Raw genomic sequence first — 23,963 nt, 5'->3', positions numbered from 1 at the left:
AGCTAGTCTCACCACTTTTTCTGGCAATACCTTGTTGGGGATTTGTTTAAGCTTTGAAATCTTTTTTTATTCTGCTTCTCTTTTTGTGTATCTCCAAATGGTCTTTGGGTACCAGCTGTCCAAGACTTTGATATGCCCAATGATAGGACATTTTTGAGAGTATGAAAGGAATCTGATAGGGGTGATTGTCCAAAAACAACATAGGACTGACAAGCTGATGGAACATCAAAAGCGACTTAAAAATAATTTCTACACCTATTTTAAGGTTAAATGAAATGAGTCAGAGGACCTGGAATGGGATCTTAACTGCCTCACTCAGCATCTGTGTAACTTTGGACATATCTAGACACAATAGCCTTGCCTCCCTAAGTCTGTTTTCTCATCTATAAAATGGGGAAGAAAGATGATGACTTCTTTTTTTAAACCCTTACCTTCTACCTTAGAATTAATACTATGTATTGGTTCCAAGGCAGAAGAGTGGTAAGGGCTAGACAATGAGGGAGAAGTGATTTGCCCAGGGTCACACAGCTGGGAAGTGCTTGAGGCCAAATCTGAACTCAGAACCTCCTCACTCTAGACCTGGATCTTAATCTGCTGAATTACCCAGTTGCCTCCTTGATATAACTTCTTACTCTGTAGCTGATGATTTTTTTCCCACTGGTGCACAGGCAAATTACAAGTTTTTCTTAATGAATTGACTGATTTTTATTTTTATGTTAAAAAAGATTGTATTTTGAAAATCTGAAATGAATAAAGTTAACAAAGAGCTATTATTACCATAATTGCTAGTCCCTAGAACAACATCTTTCTTTTTTTATTTTAAATTTATTTGTCTGTTTGTTACATTAAAATTCCCAGGTTACTCCCTTCCTCCCTCCTTCCCCTCCCAACATTAATGAAGTCATCATTTGACAAAAAAGATATATTATATATAAAATTATGTCTTACTTAATTCTATTTATCAGTTCTTTCTCTGGAGGTAGACATACGTGTCTTTCTTTAAACAATATTTCTGTTGCTTGCTGTGTATAATGTTCTTTTGGGTCTGCTTGGTTCACTATTTATAATTTCATAGGGGTCTTTCCATGTTTTTCCAAAATTAACCTGTTTGACACTTCTTAGAATACAATACTGTTCCATCACAATTATATGCCTCAAGTTGTTTAGCCAATTCTCAACTGATGAGCATCCCCTCAATTCCCAGGTCATTGCTGCCACAGAAAGAGCTGCAATACAGTGTTTAGTGGAATTGTGAAATGATCCAACCATTCTGGAAGACAATTTGGAACTATGTCCAAAAGGCAATAAAACTGTGCATACCTTTTGATCCTGTGATACCACAACCAGGTCTATATCCCAAAAGGATAATAAAAAGGAGGAAAGGGCCTGCTTGTACAAAAATATTTGTAGCAGATCATTTTGTGGTGGTGAAGAATTGGAAATTTGGCCTCAGATACTTCCTAGTTGTGAGATCCTGGGCAAGTCACTTAACCCCATCACCTAGCCCTTACTGCTCTTCTGTGTTAGAACCAATACACAGTATTGATTCTAAGGCATAAGGGAAGGGTTTAAAATTTTATTTTAAATTGGAAATTAAGGGGATATCATTGATTAGGGAATGGCTGAAAATTTTATGATATATGATGATGATATACTATTATGTTATAAGAAATAAGAAAGATGATTTCAGAAAAAAAACTGGAAAGATCTGTATGAACCGATGCAGAGTAAAATAAGTAGAGTCAGGAGAACACTGTATATACAGTAACACCAATATTATATAAAGATCAACTGTGAAAATTTGTCTAGTCTCAGCTTTGCAATGATCTAGGACAATTCTGAAAGACTTATGACAGGGAATGCTGTTTACTTCCAGAGCAAGAACTGTTGGAGTCAGATGGATGTGGATAAAAGCATCATAAGAATATAAAAATTTAGGGGTTTATGCTAATATGAAAGTTCTAAAGTGTATTGTGGTGGCTGATTTAAAAATATTATAGCTTAAGTAAAATTGATTTTTAATAGCTTTATTTACAAAGAGGTAGAAAGAGTGAAAGTGAAAAAATATGAGAAGAGGGTAGAAAAACTGTCTAGCCTATCACCCTAAATGTTGCTCTGGTATCTGGCTCAGTAATCTTCAATCACAGGACCCAGAGGTGTCTTCAGCAAGGGTTCCACCAACTGCAGCCTCCTCCATGAAAGGAAGGTTTCTCCACAACCAATCTCTCCAGAGGTCAGGAAAGGAAGGCCAGCTACTCACCCAGCAAGCCAATGTAGGCAGGGAAAATCTCCTCCTTTAGTCTAGCTCACCTATGCAGAGTCTCTGAAGCAGTCCTCCAAAGAAGCAGTCCCAAGGAGCAGTCCCTTGGACAGAAAGTTCAGGATTTTTTATAGTCCTTATTCTACATCACTTCCTGTCCCTTTCTCTACTTTACAGGAACCAATTGCTGTCTTTCACATTACCTAGCATTGCCCAGGGGCAGGGCAGTGGCCTCTGGAGTTGTCACCTACTCTAGCAAGTGACTTGTGAATTCTCTTATTTAGTGTTAAGTAGAGGTGCTTAAGTTTTTGATTGATTATTTTAAAAGTTGCTAATTGATAGAAAAAGTCTGATTCACTCTTCATAGCATACTATCTTTCACATCAGTGTATTTATGGCTTTATTTGAGGGTTTTGGCTCTTATAATAATGATGATCTGCAAGTATGTTTTACATGATAATACATGTACAGCCCAGATCAAATTGCTTACTGAGTTGGGGGGGAGGGGAAGGATGCAATTTGTATTTTATAATTTTGGAAAAAATATATAAAAATTATGATTACATATAAGTAGGAAAATAGAATATCTTTGAATATTAAAAAAGAGAGCCACAATATATATTTTAGAACACAGGTTCTTCTTTTTCTCTGATCATCTTGAGAAAAAGAATAAACAGTGGTATTGCTGGGTTTAAGGGTATATACAGTTTTATAACTCTCTGGATATAATTCCAGATTGCTCTTCAAAATGGCTGGATCAGTTCATAGTTCCATCAGCAATGTATATGTCCCTGTTTTCCACATCACCTCCAAGATTTGTCATTTTATCCAATTTGATAGAGTGAGATGATATCTCAGAGCTGTTTTGATTTGCATTTCTCTAATTAGTAATAACTTAGAGCATTTTTTTCATAAAGAATTTCATAATGTTTGTGAAGTGAATCAGATAGCTAAGATTAAGAGACAATCCCCAGTGGATAAATAGTTAAAGGATGTGAGCAAACAGTCCTTAAAACAATTGAAAATTAATAACAATCATTTGAATAAATATTCCCATTCACTAATAATAAGAAAATTTCAAGTCAAATTCTTTCTGGTTTTTCACCATAAGCCTAACAGATTGACAAGATACAAAAGATGGAAACAGTCAATGTTGGAGGGGGCTCTGGCATCCTAAGTCACCATTGGTGGAACTATGAATTGGCCAATCCAATCTGGAGAGTAATTTGGAATTATGCTAAAGTGACTCAGATGTCTCTACCCTTTGGCCCACAAATTGAATTGTGAAGAATATAGACCAAGAAAATTAAAGATATAGATGTCCCTTTTATATAAAAATATTCATAGTAGAACATTTTATGTTAGCAAAGGACCAAATATAAAGGATACCCTTTGATTGGGGAATGACTAAATGAATTGTGGTGTATGAATAATAGAATAATGCTAAACTATAAGAAATGATGAATATTAATGAGTTCAAAGAAGCATGGGAAGATTTATATGAATGGATACAGAATAGAGGAAGCATAACCAAGAACATTTTACATATCCATTCATCTATCTATCTATCTATCTATCTATCTATCTATCTATCTATCTATCTATCTATCTTTCTGTCTGTCTGTCTGTCCATCCGTCCATCTGTCCATCCGTCTGTCTGTCTGCCAGCCTGCCCTCCTATCTTTCTATCTATCTATCTATCTATCTATCTATCTATCTATCTATCTATCCATCCATCATCCATCTATCTATCTGTCTGTCTGCCTGTCTGTATATCTGTCTGCCTACTTGCCTGCCCTCCTATCTTTCTATCTATCTATCTATCTATCTATCTATCTATCCATCCATCATCCATCTATCTATCTGTCTGTCTGCCTATCTGTATATCTGTCTGCCTACTTGCCTGCCCTCCTATCTATCTATCTATCTATCTATCTATCTATCTATCTATCATCTATCTATCCATTCATCCATCCATCCATCTATCTGTCTGTCTGTATCCACCCATCTATCTATCTATCTATCTATCTATCTATCTATCTATCTGTCTGTCTGTCTGTCTGTCTGTCTAATCTATCTATCATAACTAAGAAGATGCAAATAGAAATGACAGCAAGCAACAACAAACCCTAGAGGTGAATACTGTGTAATGAATTCCAATTCATTCCAAGCTTGCTACTGAGAAAATGGAACTCCCTCAGCACTTTACAGACTGAGGATATTAGATGTGTCAGATATTATGTAATATTAGTTGATTTTGCTGACACTTTTTTTCTTTCTTTTAAAATATTAGTCCTAAAGGTTGGCTTGTTGGGTAAGGACAGAAGAGGGTTATAAAAAAAGTTTAAAAACCAAATAATATCAATAAAATATAATTTTAAAAAGCAGTTTTTTAATAAATCAGTAGATAGTTGAGTAAACACATGCAGTTGGTGAAATGCAGATTTTTCACTAATTGGTAATTAATGATTCCATTGGCAAAGACAAAAATGGAATCCTTTACTTTTCTCAAAGAAGTAAAAAAAATTGGCCCAGTGTTCCAAGTATGTTGTAAAATTCATAACTCTCGGTAGGCTGAAACTGTAAATTTTTAACAACTTTGTATAGCATGGATTTATTGAAAGATGTCCTAGTTCATCATTGGATAAAGCCTATCAATTCCAGCGTGGGGTTTCCCACCTAACTGGCAGAAGTGACTCTGGTCCAGTGGCAAGAGCCCTAGTCTAGGAGGTAGTGGAGGTTGAATGGATTGTTACTTCTGCCATCTTCCATAGGGTAGGGGTGACTTTAACTAAGTTGCCTTGTTTTTGTTGCTGTGTGTTTTGGTAAAATGAAGGGGATGGATCAGATCATCATTTTGGTCCCTCCTAATGTGAAATCAATGATCCTACGAAATGATCAGTTCTTAATTCAATGGCTTTATTTTCTTATCAGTGAGATTTGTCAAGTACCTCAGGAGAATCCTAGAGGATGCCAAACAAAATTTCTTAATGCTCAAAGGTTTAATCTTATGAAAAACTGAGTCTTCCTAGATTGCATGAAATTCATCCCCCTACCTCCTAGTCTCTGTGAGTCCAGGGAGTAAACCTTGACAGATTTTCAGATAAAAAAAAAACAAAAAACAAACAAAAAAAAACCAAAACAAACAACAAAAAAACGGCAGCCCTCATCTGCAGACTCCCACAATGTTTGCAGTGAAGATAATGAAGCTCTTAGGACTTGGGACTTGGCTAAATAAGCCTGGGCAGATAAAAATGAGGAAGGAGGGTTGCACTTCTTTGGGGGTGAAATCGAGCATGGAGGAAAGAGGCAGTAGTCAGAGGTGGTAGACCTGGGTTTGATTTGTTTCTTTTTTTCTTCCTTTTTTTTTTAAAAAAAAATTAATTTCTTTTTTAAAACTAATTAATTAATTAAGCATTTTTTTCATGGTTACATGATTCATGTCTTCTCCCTCCCCTCATCCCCCTCCCCCCACCACAGTCCGACCTGCATTTCCACAGGGTTTCACATGTGTCCTTGAACAAGACCCATTTCCATATTATTGATAATAATTGCACTAAGGTGATCGCTTAGAGTCTACATCCCCAATCCTATCCCCATCGACCCATGTGATCAAGCACTTGTTTTTCTTCTGTGTTTCCGCTCCCACAGATCTTCCTCTGAATGTGGATCGTGTTCTTTCTCTTATGCCCCTCAGAACTGTCCTGGATCATTGCTAGTAGAGAAGTCCATTACATTCGAATGTACCACAGTGTATCTGTTTCTGTGTATAAGGTTCTCCTGGTTCTGCCCCTTTAGCTCTGCATCTATTCCTGGAGGTCGTCCCAGTTCATGTGGTGATTCCTGTTTTTTTTTTTTTTCTGTTTTCTTTGGCTGTGGCTTGGGCGAATCCCTGCTCACCATTCTGAGCCTGTTTCCTACTCCATGAAAGGAAGGGATTGGACTTGTTTGTTTGTTTGTTTTCTCCCTCCCAAGATCCCTTTTGTTTCTAAATCTACAATCCTGGGAACTGAAGCACAAGGGGGCAAAAAAAAATGCCAGAGAAGTGGGGACCGAAAGGAGAGGCCCTGAGTGCAGGCGGGAACAAGGAGCCTAGGAAGGGGAAGTGCTTGGGGTGGCAAAGGAGAGAGGGGAAAAGAAGTCTCCGCCTCCAGGCCACTTATCGCCAGGGCTCCCCTGGGCAGCTAAGGGTGCTAGTGAGCAAAGCTCAGACACTTTGCTAAAGCAAGCCTCCTCGGGCCACACCCCTGGCTGCCAGAATCCCACATCCCGCATCTCTCAGGGGCTCAGCTCCGGTCCTCTCCACCGGCATCGTGGCACACCCACACATTGTAACCCAACCCACACCCCCTGATGCCTGGAATCCTCCCTGCCCCGAGCAGGCAAGAACATGCCGGAGCCATTGTTGTGTGTGTGTGACTGGCACCAGGAGCCAGCCTGACCCCTGACTGATTTTATTCCGACGGGACTTAATGACAGGGGGGAGGGGGGAGGGGGGGGGCACGAACCACGCCGAGCCCGCTGGGGGTGAGGTGAGGGACTGGGGAAGAGCAGGCTAGCTCCCAGCAAACAGGAATGAGACTCCTGGAAAGCACACGCCCACGTGCACACACGCACACACAGAGTCGCCAGGGAATTCAGGTGGTTGGCAGCGAACGCAGAAACTTCCTTTTCTATTTTAGTCAAATAGGAGGACGAGAGGCTGTTTCATTTTTCCCTCGAACATACTTGGCACTTCCTAAGTGCACGTTGACCCCGGCCCTAGAAAGATGGGAAAAGTCGCCTTCTTCGCTGCAGACGCGGGGGGCTGTGGGCACGGATCTAGGAGAGGGCACAGATACAGTAGGGACCTCTGCGTTATAGAAAATCTCTCCGCCACCTACACCAGCAAACGGAATATGTGTGTGTATGTATGTATGTATGTGTATATGTGTATATATATATATTATATATATATATATAGCGTTATACGCGCACACACACACACACACATACACGGACTCTTGTTGAGGGCTTGAAAGTGGGGAGCAAAAAGAACAGATCCCAAAGCCTAAGAAGCAACTTCTTGGCTACACAAAGAGACTTGGGACAAGGATGGGAGCCGCCAAGTGGAAGGTGTGCGCCTCCTGGGGTGGCTCCCTGCCCCCTCCCCCATCTCGTCTCCCTCTTCCTCTGTCTCCCCGTCTCTCATTTCTCTTCGCTCTCCTTTCCCCATCTCCTTCTCTTATTCCCCCTCCTCCCTTTGCCCTCGTCTCCATATCCCCTTTCCCGATCCCTCTCCTCTCTCCTCTCTCTAACTCCCTTCCCCCAACTGCCACACCGTTCGCCCCTTCCTTTCTCTCCCTCCTCTTTTTTCACCTTTCTCCTACTCTCCCCATCTTCCCTTCCCCTCCTCTCTCCTGGCCATCTTTCACTCCCCTCCCCATTTCCCTCTTTCCACTCCCACCTCTCCTTCCCCTCCCTATCTCCCCTCGCCTCATCTCCTTCAGCTCTCTCCTATTCCCCCCTCCCTTCTCCTTCCCCTTCCTCCCCATCTTCCCCTCCCCCATCCCATCTCTTTTCATCTTCCCTCCCTCATTTCTCCTTCCCCTCCCCTCTTCCCTTCTCCTCCTCCTTTCTCTCCCCTCCTCAACTCCCCGGACCCCTCGCCCTCCCCCTCCTGCCCACGGGCTGCCAGTCACGCCGAGGCCGGGCGCTGGGCCAGGCCGGGCCGGGCCTGGCTGGGCAGGGCTGGAGGCGGAGGGAGCGCGGCGGGGGGCCGGGCTTGGTGGCGCGTGTCCTCGGCGCGGCTAATCCCGGTGGGGGCAGCCTCCGGGGCGTGTGCAGAGCGGGCGGGCGGGAGCGCGTGCGGGTCCGGGGCGGCAGGCGGAGCCGGGCCAGTGCCTGGGGTCTGGCCGGCGGCGCTCGGCGGCCGTGGCCCATGTTTTCTTGCTTCTGCTTCAGCCTGCAGGAGAAGTCCTTCAGCAGCCCAGCCGCAGCCGAGTAAGTGCCCCGCGGCCCAGGAGCCCCAGTCCGGCTCCCGGCCTCGGCCTCCCCGGGAACCGCTGATGGATATGGAGGTGGGGGGGGGGGGGGGCTAACCCTTCCGGATCGGGCCGCGGCGGGAGGCGAGGCAGAGCTGGGGCCGGGATACGGGAGGACTGGCAGTCCTTTGTGTCGGTTTGGGGGAGCACTGCTCCTCCCGCAGCTCTCCTCCCCACTCTCTAGCTTGGGGGGGGGCGGGTTGAGGGCCAGGTTCTCGGGCAGCCTCGGCCTCTTAAACAGCAGCGCAGGCATCACGCCGGGGGACACCCGGGCCGCCCCAACCCTCCCTCCTCACCCCCCTCCCGTGACAGCCCTGCCGGGGCCCCTCGGGGAGCGCTGTCCTCCACGCCCTGGACCACGCCGGGGACCAACAGACCAGCGGGCTGGGAGTCGCGCGGGGTCTGGGGCTTTGGTTTGGGAGGCTGACGGAGGGAGGAGGCGGACAGGTGAAAGAGATGCCCATAGGCTGGAAGGATGCGGGGGGTGGGGGAGGCGGAATCGGCCGGAGCTCCCCAACACCTGGAACTCCCCTGGCCTTTGTCTGCGCTCGCTGACGGGCCCCTTTCCTGAGGCTGCGTGCGCGCGGAACACTGGCTCGTCCTTAAAAGGCAAGTGGTGAAGCCTCTCCCGGGGCTGGGGGCTCCCCCAAACCCGCGGCTTGGTCTGATTGCACGAGGGAAGTCCAGAGCAAACTTTATCTGCGCCGAGGAGGGGGCACCGCTGCCAGGCTGGAGGGGCGCCTGGCGCATGCCCTGGGCTGCCTCCTGAGCGCAGGGATTGAACCTTCCAGCTGACCTCGGGGAGAGGGAGGACCCTCCACAGGGGATGCGCCCAAGTCCTGATGTCTGAGGAGGAATCCCCCCCAACATTGGCGGACGAGGCTGGTCCTGTCCGGGGGCTCTACCTTTCCTCATCGCGGAGCAGTGATAGAAACAGTCCCCCAGGCACAGTTCCCGGAGCCCCTCACCCGCCAGATAAGCAGCTTCTCCTCTAATTGCCCTCCTCCAAGGATATTTCGTTTCCATAGCCCTTGCAAACGGGCGTAGTACTGTAGACATTGTCTGAGTCTCACAGAAGTGTAAGGAAAGATGGGTCCTAGACTCCATTTTACAGGTGGGAAAACTGAGACTTCGAAATGAGTCATTTTCTGGGACTTCCTCAGGAGAGGAACATCTGGGGCAGTTCATGAACCAAGGTCAAATTGTCATTCTATCGCCATGGTTACATGGGGAGGCAAGGACCTGGGGTCAGATCTCCGCCCTGGGACTACTTAGTGGGTGTGAGGAACCCTGACTTCTCCTCTCTCTGTCTCAATTTCCCCTCTATAACACGGGGCATTGCACCTTCAGGAAGACCCTGGGGGCGGGGGTGTGGGCTCTGCGATCTGTCCTGCTTTCATCCTAATACCAGGACTTTATCCTATGGAATACAGCAGACAACCCTGGGGCCTCAGGTACTTTGAAGAGCTTTTGGTGTCCTGAGAGCCAAAGTTGGGGAACTCTGACCCCTGTGGCCTGGAGGGGAGCAGGTGTGCCAGGGGGCCTTTAGGACACATATCTATGTACAGACATGTCTATGCCCACAGACATACATGTGTATAGACATGTAGGTATATGTGTGTGTCCATGTTTACATATTAAGGATGTATACCTAGAGACCAGCTCCCCATCCTCCTGGATGATGCACCATTTTTAAAGGCTCTTCTTTGTACTCTCCTTGAGATTTTGTTCCCTTGGGAGAGAATTCAAAATAAGAATAGATAAGTAAAGGCAAGAAAATTTGAGGAGAGAGAGAATACACCTACTGTGTGCTGGGCTCTGTGCCGAGCCCCTGACAAATATTCACTCCTCTAATCCTCCTTACAGTCCTAGGCTCTCTTGGGAACCTTCCCCATTTTACAGTTGAGAAGACTGATACAGACAGAGGTTAAGTGACTGGCTCAGGGTCATACTAGCTGAAGTGTCCATGGCCATCCCTCTCCACTGGACCGTTGGGCTGCTTCTCTAGGCCGGGGTCTTGGAGATGGGCTGCAGAGACCGTGGAAGCTTCATGAGGAAGAAGGGATGCTTTCTAGGCATGCAAAGGCACACAGGTGGGAGATGGGTTGCAGAGTTTAGAGAATAACAAGTAGAACTTCAAGGTTCAGCTGGAAACCTGACCCTCTCTTGGGTGAAGTAATTTAAAACCCACTTGGAAAGGGAGCCAGGGGCCAGGGGGCCAGGGGGCCAGGGCTACCTCTCTCTTCGGGGAGTATGTGACCTCCCAGAGGCAATGGGGAGCCATGGAAACTAGTAAGGAGGAATGACATGGTTAGAACGATGCTTTAGAAAGATAACGGTGGACAGACTCTCTACCAAGATATGCGATGAAAAGCTTAATATAGAAATTCATCCTTACATATTTATAAATAGATACATGATACATTTAAAATATATGCATTTGTAAGTCTATAAATTATCCATTTTTCTTTAAAATATGTGTATAATATATACATATAATTTATACATATAATGTACACATGTGCTATGCATATACTATAGAATGTAAATATGTCTATGTAATATAAAATATAAAGTACATAAAGTATATACTTTCTATATAATTACATACATACACAAATTTATAGTTACACATTTTACACCTAAAATCTATCTACAATAATACATTATGTGGAAATACACACATGCAAACACAAATCAATAAAATTGTATATTTTGCATCTAATAAGTATATATGTATATGCAGTTATAGGTTTTATAAATAAATGCATAAATACACTTAAATATAAAAATTACATTTCATCTAAAATGTGCATATATATGCATAAATATACAAAATATATACTTTCTATATAAGTATGTGTATACATATAAGTTAAAAGTAGACATCTTACATCCATGTCTTTGTGTATAGAAATATATAAAATTATATTTTTATCTATAAATACATTTATCTATTTATGTATAGACACATATATCTATAAATACATATACACTCAAATATAAAGTAAACATTTTATATTTTAAATGTTTAGAAAATATCTAGTCATCAATTTACATATAAAGTATCCATATATAGGATCCTACATTTCCTATCTAAAATGTATGCCTAACTACGTAAGGTTGGCAAATTAAAAATAAACCATACCCATATGTGTGGGTGTGACACTTGGAGGCCCTCCTCTAGCCCTTTGGTGAAGGCTGTTCAGCCACATTCTCACATCTTGACCTGCGGGCCTCTTTTGCCAGTTGCCCCTGCAGAGTGTCTCGCACCCCTTTTCTCTGATTCCCCTTCTTGGAAGTGGAGACAGCCTGGCTGGGGATGGAGAGCATTGGTCCTGGGGTAAGGAAGATCTGAGTTCAGGTCTGAGCTCTGTCTGAGGTTTCCTGGATGTGTTTGGCTAGAGAGAGGTCCTTGTAGTCTGTGTGCCCGTCTTGCCCTTTTCAGGGTGGTGGAGATCATTTTTAGGGATTCTTCAGAGATTAAAGCCAGAGAAGGTCCCTGGGATACCCTCTTGACATTCAAGAGATGGGCACTGGAGGAAAGGAACTGTTTGGAATCTTTGGGTAATTTCCCAGATACTGTCCCTGGCTCCTTCCTGCTTAGAACTGGAGGCCAGGAGAGGCACTTATTAGTGCCTGTGAGTAGAGCTGGAGTCTCTGGGACCTGGGATCAAATTCAGCCTCAGACATTTACTGGCTGTGTGACCTTGGGAGAGTCACCTATTCCACCTTCCTCAGGTTCTTCATCTGTAAAATGGGGCTGACCATAGCACCTGTCTCCCAAGGGTTTCAGATAACATGTGTAATATGCTTTGTAAACTGTATAAATGTAAACTGTTGTTTGATTCGCCTCTCCATGTCTAGGTTATAGGTTCTGCTCAGTGGAAGATATTTGCATCAGAGGAATATCCCTCTTAGCTGCGATCACAAGTTTGGAATGAGATTTCCTGGGCCTGGGGAGGAATTCTCCCCACCAGGACTGACTAGCACTTTTCTCTCCAGATTATGTTTTGAGAGAGAGGCTCTGTGTGTGTCTGTGTGTGTCTGTATGTGTCTATATGTCTGTGTATGTTTGTGTGTCTGTGTCTGTGTGTGTGTCTGTATGTGTTTGTGTATATCTGTGTGTGTGTTTAAAAATAATGATAATATCAAAGTCGCTCAGGCATGGTTCTTGTTCCCTTTTAGTGTCCTTTATTTTCTGAGTTACTTTTTCTTTTTTAATCCCTTATGTTTATGTCTATATAGTTTTAGGGTTTTCAAAGTACTTTATAAAAATTATTTGCTCATTTGATCATCAGAGCCACCCTGGTCGGGGGGATGCTATCATGAGGCCCATTTCACAGATGAGGAAATGGAGCTGCAAAGAATAGGAATGACTTAGCCAAGGTGATGCCCACAGGTAGCCGGGAGCAGAGCCCAGCCTCGTCTTCTCCTGGTCCTTTCAGAAGAACTCACTCACTCCCTCCATCCACAGTGAGCACAGCCCTCCTTGTCCTGCACTGGACTTGCCGGTGAATGTTTCTGGACAGAGCAGGGCTGGACTCCTAAGAGAGAAATCCAGCTAGTCCCCTGGCGTCATCTGCGGGGGTACCTCCAGGGGTCTCTGCCTTGCTCTCTCCCTTTTCCCAAAGATGTTGGGGGACCCCTTTTAAGAGCTTGTCCCCCAGAAGGCTGCCACATTCAGTTGGGATCACCTTCGTGTGGGCTACTCAGTTAATATCCATCAATCCGGGACAGCCCAAGGTCCAGAAGAGCGAGGATGACTCTGGTCTTTGGCTGAAAAGGGGGAGGAGATGAAGGTGGCTGAGGAGGGGAGGAAGGATGAGGCCAGGCCAGGGGTTCACCCTCGGGCCTCCAAGAGGAGAAGCCAAAGAAATGGGACCAACAGGAGCTGTTTCCCAATGTAGGGAGTTCCCTGTCTCTGCGTCTCTTGACTGTCTGTGGTAGCCCGTGCCCTCTGTGTGCCCGCTAGGAAGGTGTGAGTTGTCTGGTCCAGCGCAGATGGGCATCTCTGAAACGCTGACTCTGATGGGTGGGCATGCCCTGTGGAAGTTGGGAAGTCACATGATCCTGGGCCTGAGACTAGTGTAGACCCCCGTGAACAGTCCCTGGGCCCTGGTCACCAGCATAAGGATGCAGAGACTCTCCTGGGAGCTGGTCGCCACCTTTAGGCCAATACCCCAGAGCTCCATCACTGCACCAGCCTCAGCCCCCAATGACGGAAATTACAGGTTGCCCCCACACCGCCAGAGGAATCCCTGGGCTCCCCAGGCTGGCCAGAACAGGAACCCTGCAGCCTCTGGTCCAGCCCCAACATCAAAGGCCAAGGGTCACTTTGAAGGCTCTGCGGCTCTGCTTTCAACTTGAACCAAATGTCCCAGGAGGGAAAAGAATAATAAACGAAATTGGGGTCAGGCGAAGTTGGTGCCAAAGTCTGAACAATGATCATTGTGCAGCTTCAGCACTGACTGTTCTGGAAGCCCTGAGCGGGAAGGGACCCCCTCAGCCATGCAGGCCAGCCTCTGAACAGGGAGGGATCACTGGCCTCTCTTTGGAGTCTTTAAGGGATGGGGAGCTCATTACCTCCCAAAGCATCCTCCAGCTCTCTGGGGTCTCTCATCCTTAGGAAGGCTTTCCTCAGGATCAAACTTAAGTCAGCCTCTTTGCATTTCTGCTTTGCTCAAGTTAATTCCTATCAGAAACATCTTCATTAATGTTCCAAAATGCAAATGCCGGACTCACTGACAGGTTCTGGAAGGGTGAGGGACGTGCCATGGAACGATAATTGCCAGGGGCAGCTCAGTGGCTCAGTGGATAGAGCCAGGTCTGGAGACAAGAGGTCTTGGGTTCGAATTTAGCCTCAGACACTGCCTAGCTGTGTGACCCTGAGCGAGTCACTTATCCCTAATGGCCTAACCCTTACTGCTCTTCTGCCTTGGAATTGATATTTAGTATCCATTCTAAGACAGAAGGGAAGGGTTTAAATTAAAAAAAAAAAAGAAAATGAAACGAAATGCTATTTTTCATAGTGGAATCTATAAAATAGATTTAGGCAAACGAACTGGTTATTTCTTTTAGTTGAAACATCACTTCAATATGGCAACAGTAACAGTAACAAGTACTTTTCAAAACTAATCTCTTCCTTCCTCCAGTCAATTTTTAAAAACTGGAGAAACGAGCCCCAGCCCGCATCTCCCATTAGCCTCTCTGGCAGGAGGGGAGGGAGTGGCCGGCTTCCTGGCCATTTTGGTGGACACACGTTGAGCAGAACCCTAAAGCCAACTTGTTTTTCTGTCTGATGTTGTTTTCATTGCTCTCCTGGCTCTGTTCCATTCACCGAGGTCTTCCCAGTTTCCTCTGAAATTGGCCATTTCATCATTTCTAAAAACACAACAACATCCCATTAGACTCGAACCGCAGTTCGTTTAGCCGTCTCCCAGGAGGAGGGTGCCCAGCCCTGAGTTCCAGCGGCTGACTTCTGCCAAGGGAGCTGCTGCAAACATTTTTGTTCCTAGAGATTCCTTCTGTGGCTTTGCTGTCTTTGGGATGCAGATCCCCAAGTGTCATTAAGTGACCAGAAGGCTGGCTCTGGAGTCACGGAGACCCGAGCTGAAATCCACCCTTCGATCCTTACAAGCTGTGTGACCCTGGGCAAGTCAATTCATCTCTGTTTGCCTCAATTTCCTCATCTATAAAATGGGGCTCATAGCTGCACCTACCCCTCAGGGTTGTTGTGAGGATCAAATGAGATCATATTTGTAGAGTGCCTGGCGCATAGTAAACACTATAAATGTTAGTGATAAAAATAATAATATTAAATCTGTTCATTATAATGTATTTTAAAAGATGTGATAATACAGCCAGCACTTACATGGTTATATGAGATATAATAATGAACATAAAGATACATTTTGTAATGAATATAATTATATTTGATGGCAAAATTAAATCATATATGTACTCTATTGTATAACAAATATAATACATATATAATAATAAGTACCATTAGTATTATTATTATTTTGGGAGAAAGGGTTTGTAGTTAGTATCTTTCTGGGAATAGTTCCAAATTACTTCCTAGAATCAGCCACTTCATTTTTTTCAAATAAGGAAACTGAGGTCCAGGCTTGCTCACAGCCACATAGGTAGCACATGGTAGAACTGGGCATTGAGCCCAAATTTGATGCATTTTCTTTTTTTTTTAAACCCATACCTTCCATTTTAGAATCAATATTGTGCAGTGTTTTCAAGACAGGAAGGGCTAGGCATTGGGGGTCAAGTGACTTGCCTAGGGTCACACATCTTGGAAATGTCTGAGGCTAAATTTGAACCCAGGACCTCCTAAATCTCATGCTTTTCCCACAGTACCAGGAGAAAATGTGAGCTTTTGTCATTGACTAAAATAGGGAGGATGGGAAGGGAATCCAGTTGGGTGAAAGAAGAAAATCTGGGTTTGAACCCAAGTTGGAGGGGTTGGAAGATGGCTGAATACAATGCTCAGGAGGCTGTTCGAGTTGATATCGGTTTGTTTTTATTGCCCAGGTGTGACGAGGACCCTGTGCCTGTTCATGAGGACCAGCCTGACTGCGCCAGCCTCAGGTATGGAGGCAGAAATGCCAGGGGCCTCGTAGGTCCTCCACTCAGGAATGACTGGCATCTGCCATCTTTTCCCTTCTTTGATTTACTTTATCTTGATGCTCCCCTTCAAGGCTTCAAGGGAAAGGTTTGCTTCTGCATCCTAAAGGCATCAGCTCATGCTGGAGTCCTCTAGTTGGGCCAAGAAAGAGCCTTCCCCAGTGTGGGGCCAGGCATGTGCCTGCAGGCGTTCTTACCCAGGGGTCAGTTGGGTTGAGTCTGAGGGGAAGGAAGGAGGCTCCACAAGCCCTACCCATCCCCACGGCTTGTCCCAAGAGAACTCCAAATAGCCCACTGTCCAATATTCCAAAGAAGGGCTGGAAGAGGACTTTAGGTGCCCACAAGGCTACCCAGAAGGAGCACCGACCTTTCCCGGAGGTAGAACACGTGCCTGCTCTTCCCAGACGAGGGGGCTCATAGCATGCGCCAACGTCCAAGGTCTCCCGGCTCCACTCAGCATTGAATGTCTAATGAAAACATTTTAAATCTATCTAAAAGTTAAGAATTGATTCGAGCGCGTTCTGTGACTCCTCCGGATCGGCTGCCCTCCCAGCTAGCTTCTAAGTTCTTTAAGGACTGTGTCGCCTTTTTCTCCTTGTCACTTGGCTTGAGCATAGAGTCTGACTTAGAGCAGCAAACGTATAAATGTCCAGCGACAGCTGGATTGTGTTCCTTTTCCCTTCCCTGTGGCCCTGGGACGGTGGCCTTTGGGCCCCACCCCAGTGACCGCTCCGATGCCTGGCGGTCAGTTTAAATCATCCCTGAATCATGGAAAGCTTGACCCGTTGCTAACCCACGCCCGGACTAAAATTAGGCACTTAAGTCATCCTTGCAAATGACCCGTTGCCCAGGGCTAGTCATGCTTTATTCCAGTAAGTAAGACTGAATGTCCCCGGAGGTCAACAGGGTCTGGGTACACCTCTTGGGGGGAGAAGGTTGTTTCTTTGGGCCTTTTATTGGGTGTATTTATAAGAAGAAGGCGAGTAGGCCAATCCTGACGAAGCGTGCCAAGCTGAAATCTGATGTAGAAATACAGAACAACATAGATCTTGTTTGTGTCAATTCTTATAATTATATTAAAAATATAAATAAATATATGATTATAATGTCATATATAAATAATGTCACGTTCTAACATGGTAAATAAAATAGAATAAACTACAACATAATAATAAAATAAAATACAATAACAATAAAAATAAAACACAATAACAATAAAATACAGTGATACGTAATAGGATACAATAGATATAGTATTATACAATCAATACAATATAACATGTGTCCTAATATGCCATAACAATATATCCTAACCCTATGTAATTGCTATAATGTAATACATCTTTATATACATTTTATGTACGACAGTACTCTGATAGAATGTAATCTAACCTAGATTAGACTATATAATATAGTATAATCACCTATTATTCCAGCATAAGCTAAGGTAATGCCATCAGCGCTTTCCGAGCTGGAGTGAGGGAGTCCCCCGTCCGTGTAGACGAGCATCTTCTCTGCGACCCGCAGTCTCGGGCCCTGTGGGGGTGGCTGACCGGTGGGGTGGCTTCTCTGATGTCACTGTGTGTCTGAGGGTCTAGAACTCAGGTTTCCTGGTTCTGCAGTCAGTGATAAATCTAGGATGCGGTACTGCTTCTGTATAATGATATAATGATGGGCTGGAACACAATACTGCGATTTAATGGAGTGGAACAGGAGAGGGACCCAGTTTGAGCTGCTTCTGAAGTTTAAGCCATCCAGCTCCTCTTCGTAGGCTGAGTGGTGAGCTCACGGGCTTGGCCCCGGGATCCTCTCTGGCCCTGAGCCCCCTCCATGCATTGGGCTTCTTCTTGGCACCCTCCAGCCCGAGCTCTCTCATCCATCCCACTCTCCCAAGCTCTCCCAGTCTCTTGGCTGATGATGATGGCATCGTAGCCTTGGGGAAAGTCTGAAGAACCTCCATCCTGCTGGCCTCCCCTCTCCTCCATGATGCTCTCCTCTGATCAGGGAGGCCACTGTGAGGAAAGGGAAATAAGCACCTAAATCCCGGTGACTCTGCAGAGGAAGCCTGAGGGTCTCCACTGTGCCCAGCCTTGCCCGCCTGACTTTTCTTGGCTTCTCTGCTGTGGAGGTGAATGAGATCAAGCTTGTGCCCTATCTGGAGCTCCTCAGCAGTAGCCCCAAGGGGAACCACAGAGACCCAGGGAGACTGAGGCTAGAGTCTGTCCAAGAGAGCCCTGAATGACACGTGGGCTTCCCTGTCCTCCTTTTTCCAGGGGGCTCTTTTTTTAGGGCCATTGCCTGAGACCTGGCCAGAGAGGATGCATGGAGGGGATCTTTCTCTCCCTTCTGTCCCAGCAGACGCCTATGGGTTGCTCTTAATTTAAATAAATAAAGCTGAAATAAGCTGGCAATGTTGTTAGTTTAGGGGTGGATTTTGCTTTCCCAGTCTATTAGTAATGGAGTCTTTAAATACATTTTTTTAAAAAAAGTCTCTGGTGCTAATTGCTATTTTTCCCTCCTCCCCCTCAAATTCTCACCCATTTTCAAGGATGTCAATTTTTTCTCTTCTAGTTATGAGTAATGAGGCATGCCGTTAGATTCCTCAGGAACCCTTCGCTTGGGGTCAAGGGACGTTGGATGGAATCCTGGTCCTGGTCCAAACCAATCCATCAGCCAACCAGTTTACATTTGTTATGTGCTTACTATGTATGCTAGAGAGATAAAAAGAGGCAGAAGGCAGCCCCTACCCTCCAGGAGCTTACAATCTAATCAGGAGAAAAGAGGCCAACAAATATAGAGGTGGACAGAGAGCCAGGTCGAGAGAGTCTTGGGTTCTGATCTGGCCTCAGACACATCTTAGCTGGGTGACCTTGGGCCAGTCACTTCACCCCCATGGCCTTGCCCTGACCACTCTTCCTGCCTCAGACCCAATTCTAAGACAGAAGGTCAGGGTTTAAAATAGAAAGCAAGTGATAGATAAGGTAAATGGGAAACTAATTAAGAGAGAAGTTGCTGGGAGTAGGAGGCATTAGGCAAGGGGCCAGAGAGAATGCCCAGACTGGGAGGGTCTTGCTGGCGAGCCAGCGGTGAGGCCAGTGTCCCTGGATTGGAAAGTCTACCAGGGAATCCTGGAAGGGCAGCGTCAAGGCCCTAATTTACACCCCTCAACCCCCTGCAATGGAAACATCTTCCTGTCAGCCTTCAGTGACTCAGCCATGGAAAGTTGGGAGTGAGAAGGGCATCTTGAAGGGATTCAAGCCAGCCTCCTTCCTCCCATAGGTTCAGGGGGCCCCCAGGACCCTTCTAGCCCCAAATCCATGATCCTGTAACCCTAAATCTGCTGATTTTTCTCAGCCCAGTTTCTTCCTCTGTTTCCTGTATTGCTTAGTAGGGTAAAAGGTAGGGACTTTACTAAATGCTTGCTGACAGTTGTCTGAATGACTGTGAGGATGGCTGACATTTATAGAATCAAGATACAATTGGCAAAGATGATCTACTAACTAGGAATCTCTCCATAATGCGTGAAGTAAATCATCTCCATTTTATAGATAAGAAAACAGAGGTTTGGACAGGGAATGTGGTTTGCCAGGGGTCCCCAACCAGTCCCGCTTGGATATGGAGTTTCCATCCAGATATTTCCACATCTTCAGGGACCTTCTGTGCCCTGAGGGGCCTGGGTTAGCCCCTCACTCAGTAAGCATTTATTAAGCACCTACTGTATGCCAGGTCTGGGTTGGACTCATCTCTGGGGATATAAAGAAGAGCAAGGGATCATCCTTGCCCTGAAGGGACCACAGTCTCCTGGGGGAGGCTCAGCACTGGAGGATGATGGGATTTTCATGGCAAAGGTCAGGAGGGGTTTGCCATTCCCTTCTCTGAACCATTAAGGCAGAGGTTAAGTGACTTGCCCAGGGTCACTTAGACAGATAAATAGATTTAACTATGGCTAGAATTCAAATAGCTACCCTATCTAAGTTAAGATTCTCCCAGTTAGAGGCTGTTGTTAACAGTCCAGACAGAACCAAGTCCTGTCTCCAAAGACCTGGACTTGACCTTTGGCCAAATTTTGGGAGCCAATATGGCAGAATGAAAAGAGTGTTAGGCTTGGAATCAGAGAGGCTTAATTTAAATTCTCACTATATATATATGTATATGTATATATATATATATATATATCATATATTAATTAATTACATTTAAAATAAGCTCATGATGCTTACCAGCTAGGGGACTCCAGGTAAATGGTTTCTTCATCTGTAAAATGGGTAGAATCATAGTCTCTCCCTCTGAGGGTAGTTGTGAGGACCTTATAAGAAAAGATACTAACTTTATCAATCATCATGTGAAGAAGAGCAATGAATATTATTATCCTCTGCTCTACTTAAAGAGATCCCACTGAAATGTTTGATGAAGAAAATATCCCTTGGGGGCAGTTGGATAGCTCAGGGGATAAGAGAGGCAGCCTGGAGGTGGGAGGACTAGAGTTCGAATCTGGTCTCAGACACTTCCTAGCTGTGTGACCCTAGGTGAGACACTTAACCCTGATTGCCTAGCCCTTATGGCTTCTAAGACAGAAGGTAAAGGGTTAAAAAATAGGGAAAATATGGAGTAAAGGTTATTAACAATAATCTAATTCAATACAGCAAACATTCATAAAGCCCCTGCTTGGTGCTAGGGATTGGGGATACAAGGATGCCCAAGGAAGGGATCCCTGCCCTCCAGCGGCTTTCATTCCCTTCTGAAAAAAACTAAAACTAAAACAAAGAGAAGTAAATGCAAGATAATCTGGGGAGAGAGAGAGCAGCCATTGGTAGGGAAGATCAGGAAAGGCTTCCTGTAGGAGATGGACCTGAGCTGAATCTTGAAGAGGCAGAGGTGAGGCAGGAGATCCTTCCAGAAGGAGAGGGCAGTTTGTTTAAGAAAAAAGGGGGAGGCATGCTGTCAGAATGTCCCAAGACAGAGTTCTTACCCCCTTCTTGTATGGAGGCCCCCTTGGGTGGCCTGGTGACGCCTATATAAGGACTCCTCAGAATCTTTTTAAATGCATGAAATAAAATTCAGAGGATTACAAAAGAAACCAAGTAATACTGAAATGAAAAATATTCTAAAAACAAGCTGATGGAGACCCTCAGGAAGGTCTCTGGCCTAAGGAAAGAGGGACTCCAGGACAAATTGCTAGTTCCACTAACTGTGGCCTCAAACAAGTGACTTTCTCTGAATTTTGATTTTTTCATCTCTAAAGTCAAGTGGATAAACTCAGTCCTGGCCAGCCTCTGATCAGGATTGCTGAGTTTAAAGGGCGATGATGGGTGTGAAATCACTAGAGAAATAGAACAGATAGTGAGGGTGGCTTTGAGAGTCTGGAAGAGCCAGAGTCACGAACTCCCTTTGACACATGCACATGCCAGCTGTGTGACCGGAGGCAGTTAGGCCATCTCTGAGGGCTTCCAGTTATTCTTCACCATGAAAGGCCATCTACTGATCTGCAATGATAGAGGGAGTTTGCTTACCAGGAATATCCTGTACTGATAGGATCACATGTTCAGACCAGAGATTAAAACCAAAAGAGAGACAGAGAGAAAGGGAGGGAGAGAGGAAGAAAGAGAGATAAAGAAGAGAAAGAGAGAGGGGGAGAGAGAGGAAAAAGATAGGGGGGAGAGAGAAGGAGGGAGAGAGATAAAGAGAGGAGAGACAGAGACAGAGCGAGAGGGAGGGAGAAAGAAAGAAGAAAGAGAGGAGAGAGAGAGAGAGGAGGGGGGAGAGAAGGAGGGAGAGAGATAAAGAGAGGAGAGACAGAGACAGAGCAAGATGGAGGTAAGGAGAAAGAGAGGGGAGAGAGGGGAGAAGAGAGAGAGAGGGAGGGAGGAAGGAAAAGGAAGAGGAAGAAGTCATCAACAGTTTGAGATGTTACATCATCACCACCAGTACACAGCTGTAATTCTCTGTCCCTTCTTCATTGTTCATCTTTACTTCATTTGTGTTCCTAATTGTGTTTCTAATTTTAGAGATGAAAATAATAAAGAAAATTACCCTGACAACATCGCCCTCCTAGAAGAGAGCCAGCAGCATGTAGAACAGGCCCTGTTCCATGGAGCATTGCGATACACTATGGGCAACTTCAAGTCTAGAAAACCCAAGTCCATCATCAAAGGGGAGCCCGGGAAGGGCCATGCCGATAACCAGGTAGGGGATGCCGCTTTGGGTCTTCTTGTCTTCCTGAGAACTGTGAGTTTTGGTTGTGGCGCCTTCAGGCCAAAGAGGCTGACACCCTTTTATGTCATGATCCCAGTGGTCATCTGGGTAAGGGAAACTTTAGAGAAGCCAGGGATGGACTGAGCTTGCTTGTTGTAACCTCCCCTCCAGTATTGAGGCTCCCAGCCTTGTTCTCACCCTCGATTCCTCACTCTCACTCATTGGATCTATACAGGGAGCTGCCATACTTGTTTCAATCTTGGCAATCCTTGCTGTATGGCTCCTTCTTTCCACTCACAGCCACCCTCTGTGTTCAAGCCTTCTCATCACCTCTTGGCTGAATATATTAATTAACCTTCTAATCAGGCTCTCATCGCATGCCAGTCCATCTTTCCCTCAGCAGCCAAAGCGATCTTCCTAAAGAACAGGTCACCCAATGGCTCGCCAAGGACTCTGGGTTGGAAACAAAAACTTGCTTCCCATTCAAGCTCTTTCCAATCTGCTCCTTCTGACTTTCCAGTCTTTTGATACTCTATTCATCTTCATATTCTTTACAGTAAATCCATACCCACACAGGGTGCTTCTCTCATCTCCGTGTCTTTCCCCCATTCCTGGAAAGTCCTTTCTTTGTATTTCCACAATGCCTGGTACATAGTGGGTGCTGACTAAATGTTTGCTGATTGACTGTCATCAGATACACATTTAGATCCAATTTCATTGCTATGTTCTCTCAACAGCAATCCTGAATGGTTTGCCCAAAGTTTGACCCGCCCTTTTGAGCATATCATTTTTTTAAATGGCGTCTTCTGCTTTGTCCCGAGGCTCTCGAGTTCCCACCTCTACCTTTTTACATTTGCTTCTTATTAACTTGTCGGTAGGTTGGTTACGTTAAAATTCCCAGGTGTCTCCTCAGAGAGGAGGAAAGCTGGCTGAAGAGTGAGCAAGGCATGGGTTCAAGGCCTAGTTCCTATACCTGCTAGCCAGACTAAGAATTGAAATTGTTGAGAGGGGCTGCCTACCTTGTGAGCAAGAGCACCCCAGCCTTGGGACATCACCGCTGGGCTTTCCATCCCTGTGCCCACAACACCATCCAGGTCACATTGCTCCCAGGGGCCATTTCTCTGGCAGCAGGATTGAATCCAGACATGGCACCAACCCCTTCTAGCTCAATGTCCCCAGGAGGCAAGCAAGGATGGGATGGGCCTGGAGGGCATCAGCCTATGGGCCTCCCATCAGAAGGGAGCTCAGAGACCCTCTGAGACAGGGCTCTCATTTACCCAAGAGGTAGTTGAGGCCATGGCCTTGTTGTTTATTCTTCCTGCCTGAAGGGAACCAGGAACACTCGGGAAGGGGGGGGGGGGTGTCTCGTGCAAGAACTGGATTTCAGGGAGCCAGAGTTGCCCAAAGTCATCAGCCTCACTGTCTCTGCCATGTCCAATGGCAGGACAAAAGGCAGGACTGGCGATGGCCCGAAAAGCACGCACCTCCCCAATGTCCACGTCGGAGCCATATTGATGTAATCGAGGACAAATTGTTTCACATCCTTTGAAATGGGGCAGACTCACGGCTCTCCCAAATACCTGGCTGGGCCAGTTTGTGCTTTTTACAGAGACCTCCAGAAGGCAGATGTCCCCACAGCCAGCTGGGCTTGGCCCAAGAATGTCATTATTCAGAGACGACTCTGCCTTCTCAGAACAGGAGGAGGGGTGAGCCCAGCAAGGCCCATGGCCATTCCCTTGGAGACAAGCTTTAGCCTTTTTATCAAAGTCTTCTTGAGCATTGCGGGAATGATCTAAACTTGCTTGGTTAATGGTTGTATTTAAAGTAATTAATTTCAATAGATGATGGAG

General features: G+C 45.5%; 1 protein-coding gene across 1 annotated transcript in view; it reads left to right on the top strand.

Moving 5' to 3' along the window:
- Nucleotides 1-7,910: 7,910 nt before the first annotated feature.
- FAM13C (family with sequence similarity 13 member C) overlaps nucleotides 7,911-23,963 on the top strand; it is a 103,175-nt gene continuing 87,122 nt past the window's right edge. Inside the window, exons 1-3 of the mRNA XM_007478338.3 lie at nucleotides 7,911-8,242; nucleotides 15,829-15,885; nucleotides 21,927-22,104. Of these exons, the coding sequence (XP_007478400.2) occupies nucleotides 8,181-8,242; nucleotides 15,829-15,885; nucleotides 21,927-22,104 (297 nt within the window). The 5' untranslated portion in view covers nucleotides 7,911-8,180. The remainder of the gene's footprint in view (nucleotides 8,243-15,828; nucleotides 15,886-21,926; nucleotides 22,105-23,963) is intronic.

Source organism: Monodelphis domestica, chromosome 1 (genome assembly GCF_027887165.1).
Source record: "Monodelphis domestica isolate mMonDom1 chromosome 1, mMonDom1.pri, whole genome shotgun sequence".
Classification (NCBI taxonomy): domain Eukaryota; kingdom Metazoa; phylum Chordata; class Mammalia; order Didelphimorphia; family Didelphidae; genus Monodelphis; species Monodelphis domestica.
The sequence above is the reverse complement of the archived record's forward strand: the minus strand, read 5'-3'. Positions and strand labels throughout refer to the sequence as shown.